General features: G+C 36.9%; 2 protein-coding genes across 2 annotated transcripts; both read right to left on the bottom strand.

Annotated features, from left to right (window-relative positions):
- LOC108485745 (cytochrome P450 734A1-like) lies at positions 1–2480 on the bottom strand. The gene is made up of 4 exons (XM_017789589.2): positions 1908–2480; positions 1305–1549; positions 844–1207; positions 1–752 (listed from the first exon to the last, which is right to left on the bottom strand). Exons 1-4 carry the CDS (start codon positions 2394–2396, stop codon positions 333–335), a joined length of 1518 nt encoding a protein of 505 aa, XP_017645078.1. The 5' UTR covers positions 2397–2480; the 3' UTR covers positions 1–332.
- Positions 2481–3788: 1308 nt separating this feature from the next.
- LOC108486758 (zinc finger protein GAI-ASSOCIATED FACTOR 1-like) lies at positions 3789–6852 on the bottom strand. The gene is made up of 4 exons (XM_017790971.2): positions 6267–6852; positions 5727–6123; positions 5372–5604; positions 3789–4730 (listed from the first exon to the last, which is right to left on the bottom strand). The coding sequence occupies exons 1-4, from the start codon at positions 6412–6414 to the stop codon at positions 4021–4023; spliced, it is 1488 nt and encodes a 495-aa protein (XP_017646460.1). The 5' UTR covers positions 6415–6852; the 3' UTR covers positions 3789–4020.
- Positions 6853–8979: the final 2127 nt, after the last annotated feature.

The following is an 8979-nucleotide window of genomic DNA, read 5'->3' as shown; positions in this document are numbered from 1 at the left end:
TTATTTCTGAAACCAACAGAATATTTTATATAGGTTTGCATCCAATGACAAACCATTACCCTTAAAACTAAGGACATATCCCATGACAAACCATTATATTAAAAAATAGGAACAACTGATTAAATTAAACATTTAATAAAGGCTCAATTATTAAATCAACATAAAACAATTAACTAGACCAACAGACGTTACATTGCTAGTGTTGCTACTTTAACAAGTATTACGTCAATCTCTTGTAACAACTACGAGTCAACGGTCACAAGAGCCTTAAAAAGCATACCATACTTTGCATCGATAAAGAAGTGTCCTTGTGAGTATCTAAAACCCATTCTTTATTTCATAATCCTTGTTAGGAGTATTTGAACACCATATTGAGGTTGCAGGGTGATGAACACCATAGGGGCATGAACATATGTTGACGACACTTCCAACGAGTATTGCCTGATTATCATAGCTAGAATTATTTTCATCTCCACCATCGCTAAATTCTGCCCAACACAATTTCTAGGCCCCAAGGCAAATGGAATAAACGAGGCCAAATGCCTTCGAGGTTCTTTAAATCTTGCGGGATTGAATTTGTTAGCATCTTCTCCCCATATATCAATGTCACGATGAACAGCACTCAGTGACAAATAAAGCTGTGTACCTGCAGGAACATTGAGCCTTCCTACCTTAACATCCTTGAGTGCTTCCTTTATCAACGACACTCCCGGCGAGTATAGTCGAAGTGTTTCATTTATTACCATGCTCACCTGTTCATAGAATCATTCATGCAATCATATCTCTTTGAACTTCAACATGAATCAATCGGAACCTGAGAAATCAATGGATAATAAAACTTACAATCTTTAAGTCACTCAATTGCTCTGCAGCCGGAAGCTTATCGGTTCCGCATATGCGAACCACTTCGTCTCTTGCTTTGTCTTGCCATTCCGGATTCAATGCCAAAAGGAGAAGTGCCCATGATAAAGCATTAGCAGCTGTTTCTTTTCCTGCAAAGTAAAAGGTCTTGCACTCGTTTATAATTTCTTCCTCTTCTAGCCTCTCTTCTTTGTCATCCCGATTCTTATACGAGGACATCAAAAGACTAAGCAGACTTGAAGGGCTTTCTCCTCTCTTGCTGTTAGACCGGATCAGTGCCCTTACGGATTCACGAGTTTCCTTTTCTAGTCTCCACCTCGCTCTATTATTTTTAGTAGGCAAAAACCTTACACAACAATTACTTAGGCTTTTTAGTACGATATAAATATTTACATGAAGAAACTAGTTAATTTCTTACGAAAACTGAAATAAGAAAAGGTTACCTGAACCCTGGGATGTAGATACTTCTCGCAGCCATTACGAACAACTCCATCTGCTGTTCTTGTAACATAAAGATACGTTTTCCTTCTTCAAAACTACTACCGAATGCTGTTCTGGATATAACATCAGCTGAGAGGTCATGAAGTTCATTATTCACTTCCACTTCGAATTCATTTCTCCCACCTCTTTTTTCCTCCCATTTCTGGAGCATTTTCGTAGTTGCAGCTACAATTTCAGGTACCCAACCCTGCAGTTAAAGAGAGTTTTGTGCAAAAATAATTAGATTTAAGTTATTGGGGAGACAGTACCAGCACTGTGTTAATGTATTGTATCAACTGAAATTGATTTATACATTAATATTGAGTATATAATTCAGATTCAGATTTATTTTTGCTTACGTTATCTAATAAGAAATTATTTAAAATAACTAAACATGAAATTGTTTTGAATTGAAATGATTAAAAAAATTAAAAACAAATTGTAAAACATTTTGAGATGGATAAAAACTTACTCAGATCGACTTACCTGTTTATAAATCATTGAATTTGAGGACCACAAATGGATTAAGGACTATGTATGGACAAAAGGAGACAGTTTTATTTTACCTTGACTCTATCCATTTTGAAAGCCTGGTTTGCAATCCTCCTATGCATGGCCCATTCTTCACCTTTCAATCCAAGAAGTCCTTGTCCGAAGAGCATCTTGGACATGGGGTTAAACCGCATCTTCTCAAACGACCCGGCCGTGCTCATGGCTACCTCCTTGATCATATCAGGATCCGAAATCCCCAGCCTGGGTTTCGACCCGAACCAATACAAAAACGGCGTCCCATACATACCGGAACACTTATGGTAGAAGGGAGCCACTCGGTGGAGGATATCGTGGTGGTCAACTGTATCTGGCTTCAACTTTGCTTCTTCGAACAAACGCAGGATCTCAGCTGAATTCCCAAAGAGTGGATGGTAGCCAGGCCCTGTTACTCCTTGCCTTTTGAAATGGTTTTGGATCCTCCGTGGGATCCATATGATGGAGTATATAAATTTCAGGACCGAGATGCAAATTAATGATATGATGACGAGCGTTATAGGATCCATACTTCAAACTCTGAGCTGGGAAAGATCTTGGAGCTTGGGGGCTGTTAAATTGTAGATTGGCCTTCATTATTATATTTAGAGTCGACAATGGAGATTATTAAATTGCAAATGGTTCTTGTCTTATTGTGTCATGGATGATGATCCTGCTGTGTAGGAAAAAGTGGCAATTACAATCTCACCTCACCTGCTAAGATATGAACTTTGTAGCTTTCATATTCTCGCCTGAGTCTCCCCAAACTATAAAGGAATTATTTGGCAAATCAACACTTATAATGCCATATTATTCCAGCATACAACTGCATTTTCCAAGATTGAATAGGGCATGGGTTCGAAGTTTGACTCCATTTGCTTCGCTTTTACCACATTCTTTTTTTTTTTTATATTTTATCTATGTTTTCCAAGATTAGACAGACTTTAAATAAAAAGATAATTATGATTAATTTATTCATTTCTCTATTCAACTTTCATAAAATGTACAATGTAGACTATTTCAATATTATAATTAATGTGGTGGTGTCAATATCACTTTCATGGCTTCCCAAACAACTCTGTGTTTAAATTTAATTATTAAATTATTGATGTGATGCAGTAAAAAATTAATTAAAATCCCAAACAAACGACCATCATATAGCCAATTAGCCAAGTTATTCCAAACATGAGTTTATTGATCAACGGAAATATCTTAGCTTGAGATTAATCTGTTAAGTTCATTGTTATATTTAGATTGTTCAGCATTCAAGTACGACTATAACAATAATGTGAACTTGTACGTAATTTGTTAATGGAGTGTTAAACTCTCACTAATCAAAACTTACCAATATAAAAAAAAAATACTCCATAAAATTCCATGGGGAAAGGCAAATAAAAGAGAGGGTTTTTCCCCATCCCCCAAAATTCCAATTTAAGGAAACCCTGCATGTAACAAAAGCCAATGAAGCTGAGGAAACAACCATTTGTTTCTCATTTATCTATCATATACGTGGACCAGGTCGAATTTTCCCACTCTCTGCATATATTTTCTGAAAGCGTAATGGTTTGAAACGCAACCCCACCATCCATAAAAACCACAAGGGCCCAGCTGCCAGCGTACACATGCACTTACGGCTTGCCAACTCACGTCATTAAATGGGGTTCCTCAGTTCTGAAATCTCTGAACTCCAAACTCCAATGGGTCCACCGTCTCCTGTTTAGAAATTGACTACCTATCCCCCCTCATTTGACCGACGCTTTCACTTCATCCTCATCTCATCGTCATATATATGAACTTAAATTGGGGTTCGACGAAAGTTGGCAAATTGTTTTAAGAATGTTATGTTGAGTCCATTTTTGGGAAACTGGACCCTGAGTCGACAGTCAAATTGGAACTTGTAGGTGAAGCCAACAATCAAGAAATAAATAAAAAGAAAAGGCTGTATATAGTAGCATCATATTTCGTGCTACATTTGCTAGCTGCTAACTAGAGGAGTTCCTGTACAACCTTTTTTCCCCACATATCTTCCAGGTTTTACCTCAAAAGGAAATTAACTTTAAAAGCAAGTACTAACAAAAGGAAACCCAAAATTAATGTCTAACTCTAACTTGTAATCTCCTTCTTTGGGTTCTAAGCACCCTAATCTCATTTTCTCTAAAGCATGGCATTGGCTGGGCCATTGGGTTTTCTTTCAGCTCCACCTTCCCAGGTTTCTCTAGGCGAATTATTACTCCCTCCTGCTCCGTACGACGTGGCGGTTGCCGCTCCTACATTGAAGCCACCCCCAAAGGAAGTGAGCAACGCGGATAGTCCACTTGAGGAAGCTCCGCTGTCGGCCATGCCGAGGCCAAGAAGATCGAGCGTTGTAGGCTTGTTTCCGAACAGCGAGGATGAGCCAATAATGGGATTGGTTAACCCAGAACTTCCGTTTGAGGGGAAGCCAAGGCCGAGACTGGCTGTTGCTGTATTGCTCTCGGACTTAACGTTAGGATCTTGACCAGCAGGGGAAGCTGATGATACTGCCAAGCCTAGACCTCGAAGCAATGAAGGGTTGGAAGCCGCGGCACCCATTTGGGCAGCTTTTTGTAGCAATGCAGTAGCGGACATTGCTGGCTGGGGAGATGGAGCATAGTGGCAATGGTCGTTTTCAGGTCCGGTAAAGATGGAGGAGCCATTGTTGGATAGGTAGAGTGGAGAGGAAAGCGAGAGGGATGTGCGCTCCAATGGTGTCGTCGCCTGAAGGAACGACGAGGGTGCTGAGATTTTGGATGGTTGAGAGTTGGGTGCAAATATGCTAGCGAAAACATTAGTGGTTGCTGTAGTAGCTGCTGCTGGTGAAAGTCCCATTGGATTTTCTGGTACTTCTGTAACCACAAATACACATAAAATAAGATTGTAAAAGCCATTGACAAAGGAAACAATGATTAAGAGATTAAGGTAGCAGAAAAAGAACAAAAAGATGAAACCCAAGAATAAAAAAAACAATGAAAACATGGTGATTAAAAGGGAGAAGACTTTTCTGTATGCCCTATAAAACATGAAAAGCTTTGAGAAGCAAAAGCAAAAGGCAATAATGGCTTCCGTTCTTTCACTGATCAGTGCAGCCCTTTTTGCTTTTTGGTCATTGAGATTTACTTATTGAGACACTGTTAACTATCTCGCTCGTGAACATCTTTCTCTCTCTCTCTTATTCTTCTTCTTATTAATATTATTCCTCTTCTCTCTCTCTCTCGCTCTCTCTTTACCTACCACATTTGTTAGGTTCCCTAAGACTAAATATCCAAACGAGAACGACAACAATAACAGACAAAAGAAACCACAACTTTCATTTGAATGGACTCTCACATAAACAAAAAACAATTCAAAGCTAAACACCCTTCAGATTATCTTAACTTTGACCTATATCTAAATAAACAAATGCAAAAATAGCGGAGAATCCTCAATATAAAAGTATATATACACAGTTTACACACACATAGAAAGACCCATGCTAAATTTTTTTTACCTGAACTCTGAATTGATAAACCCGGTGAAACTACGCTAGTGGTAGACGGTGTTAAAGGCTGAGGTGGTGGCAATGTTGCTGCAGCTCCTCCTCCAACCATAGTGGTGTTACCACTTCCATTTCCGTTCACGTTAATGTTTCCTTCAGGATTAGCAACACCTATTGTTTGGGTCCTCACACTTTCCTCAGCTAACGCATCGCAGAAAGCTCTATGCGTTATAAAACTATCCCTCCTTCAAAAGCAAAAAAGCATCATCCAAAGTTAAAACCCGGAAGCAGAAAAGAGAAAAGAAAAACGTACAGAGTTGAATTATGAACGGAAAACGGATGAATAATTGTAATTTGGATTACGTACCTAGAAAAGATGGTGCCACAATCGCATTTATATTCTCGGGTGCCGCAAGTCTTCATGTGGGCCTTCCAATCGGACTGAACGGCGTACTTTTTAGAACACCGCTCGCATTTCCATTTCTTTTCCCCGTGTTTCCTGCAAAAGTGTTTCTTGATACCGGTGAGATCACCGAGGGCTCGAGCAGGGTTGTGGTGGACGCAACTCGGCTCGGGGCACACGTAGACTCGCTTTCGAATTTCTTTGCTTGTCCTTTGGCGTAGCTTCCATGGTAAGTTATGGCCCCGTCGGTGGAGTTGCAGGTTTTGATCACGTTGGAAGCCTTTGTTGCAGATCTCACAAACGAATCGGTTGGTCGCCAGTAGGGTTTTGGGAGATAAAGCTATCACCTCAGCATCTGGATCTGAAAAATGAATCAAAAAAGAAAAAGAGATGATCGTATTTTCAACATTGCCAGACAACAATAAATAAAACCAGGAAAATTAAAATTTAAAATTATTGAGATGAAAGAAAAAGGTGGACTTTTGACTGTTCTTATAAATTCACCTGGCATCCCTGGAAGATTTCTTTTCTTCTTCGGTGGTCCTCCGCCTGTGAGTTGATTGTCTTGAATCTGATTACCTAGAGAAGATGCAGTGGCTTCTCCAGAAGCTGTAGAAACAGTCATCGCCGACGAATTTTCCAGCTCTACCATGCTTTAATTAAGTCCAAAACCCCCCAAACAAACCTTTTTTTTTTTCTTGTTAATTCCTTTGTTTTCAGCTAAAAACGAATAGAAAAACCCAGTTTTACAGCAGGCTTCGATTCAATAATTCACCGGGAATGATGGTTTGGGCTTCAAAGATTAAGAAACTGTTTTCACTTTTCGAAAGAAAAAGACAAAGTTTTTAAGTATATGGCTTTCATCTGAGTAAAAACAAAAACGAAACTAAATAAGCCCCCCCAACCCACCAAGATTCAACTAAGTCGTCGTTGAGTCAAGACCGGAAGAGCACGGGAGAGGTCCCATAAGGCGGCTTCATTTCTATTATATATACATACAGATAAATAGAAAGAGAAAATGAGAGAAAAAAACACTAAGCAGAAAAGGAGAACGAAGAGAGAGAAAGAAAGAGAAAATTTGAATGTAAGTGAAATAAAAAATTAAAAAAATAGTTAAAGCGGCGCCAGATTTAACCATGGTTAAGTTAAGATATCAGCTGTCCTTCAACTCCAAGTTCTGGCTGCGTTTCCTCATCTGACCGTCCACGTGTCGACTTTTCCTGCTTGCTGACATTTGTCGGGAGCAGTCGGGACTAGGCGGTGCTTGTCGTTTTGTTAGAAAAGCCAATTTTTTTAACTCATTCCTCACTCCTCGAGAACTACTATTATTTTTGCAAACCTTGTTTTAGGCTCATTGTGAAAAGTCCATTATACCCCAAGGAGAAACTAAAATTCACCGTCCTCGAATGATGATATTTTGGGATTTTCATGCCAATTCAACGTGCGTTTTCTACAACTGAGTGATGATAATTATAATATAGTTAAAAAGAATATAATATAAATAAATAAACTGCTTTTTAAAGTAATTGTTTTATTTATATTTGATTTAACAGTAATGGCATGCGAAGGTGCAGATAAGGACGAACAATACAATGAGACAAACCTGAAAGATTTTGGTCAGGAAGTAAGTGGCTTTCTCGTGATTATTCTCAAAATTCTTGTCCGATATTGAAAATGCGGAGACAGGTGTTTTTCTTTTTCGTTTTTGTATAGTACCATATGAGAGTATTCACGTCTCTTCGTCAAAATAACCATTATGATTTTTATGGCTTTCCTTTTCCTGAAGCTTTTGGTAAAATATGAATGTATTTTTCTTGTGTCGACGGAAATGGGTATCGTATCGTATCGTATAGTGAAATATCTTAGAGAAAAATAGTAATTAACATATTTTGATGTTTTTGAAGGAATTTCGTAAAATTATTTTTATTTCATATAAGTTTTGTTATAATGGTGTAGTCCGTACGTTACCGTATATTGAGGACGACAAATGTCTATGAAGCCCTAATATCTGCTTCAACATTGATTGATTCTTCTGCAATTTTGTTTTAAGGGCATTGATGATCTGTTTCATGAATTATCATGGCTTTTTATGCTGTTTTATAATAAGATCAAAGATTGAAAGGCCACCCAACCCATAATAACGAGGGCCAAGAGAACCGCCAGATGTGTGGAGTTTGCTTGTTGCGATCAAATAAAAAATATTTAAATTGATATTTAATATCTTTTTTTATAAATATTATATTTGAAGTAACGGACAAAAAAAAAAAAGAGGGGAAAATGAAATCTATTTAGGAAATGATCGGAAAGTTGAATCCCACGTTGAATATATTGGGCAAACACGTTTTTCTTGTACCTACATTATTCATTTATTTTTAGGGTAAATTATAAAAATAGTTATTTTTATTTATCTTAAATTATATTTAAGTTATTTATATATGAAATGTTACGTTTTAGTCACTTATGTTATTATTTTGTTACGAAGTAGTTATTCTACTGTTAAACTACATTACCTCCTTAACAGTAGTCCTACGTGGTAGTCCAAATAAATTTTAAATGCCAACTTAGATGTCCAGTTGTTTGGGATGAAAATAAGTTTTTAATTAAATAAATTTAATTTGAACAGCCACATAGGACATTCAAGTTGGCATTTAAAACCCATTTCGACTGCCACGTAAGACTGCCATTATAGAGATAATAGAGTTTAACGGTAGAATGACTACTTCGTAATAAAATAATAACATAAGTGACTAAAATGTAACATTTCAAACATAAATTATTAGAATGTAATCTAAGACAAATAAAAGTATTTATTTTTATAATTTACTCTTATTTTTATTTTATTTTTCAAAATATCTTCACAACCTAGCCGGGTTTACACCCAAAGAAAAAAGAAGCTTTCCGGCCTAATTACTAATTATGGTTTAAATATTTTAAAAAATATAAATATAATAATACATAAAATATAAGTTAATTTATAATTTTAAATAATTAATATAAATATTTCACTTTCAACAACACAAAAGTGTAAAGTAGAAAACATTTAAAATTCAATTTTTTGCATTTGAATGAAAAAAAAATTCTTTTAACACTACTTTAGATTTTTTTAAAAAGAAAATGTTTAACATTATTTTTTGAGGTTAAAAAATGGTTCTGGCCCCAAAGTGAAATTTGGAGTGTGGTGCCAAATGCAGGAACTTTGTTCAAATAGGAAGTTTAG

The sequence above is a fragment of the Gossypium arboreum genome, chromosome 5 (genome assembly GCF_025698485.1).
Source record: "Gossypium arboreum isolate Shixiya-1 chromosome 5, ASM2569848v2, whole genome shotgun sequence".
Taxonomy (NCBI): Eukaryota; Viridiplantae; Streptophyta; class Magnoliopsida; order Malvales; family Malvaceae; genus Gossypium; species Gossypium arboreum.
The sequence above is the reverse complement of the archived record's forward strand: the minus strand, read 5'-3'. Positions and strand labels throughout refer to the sequence as shown.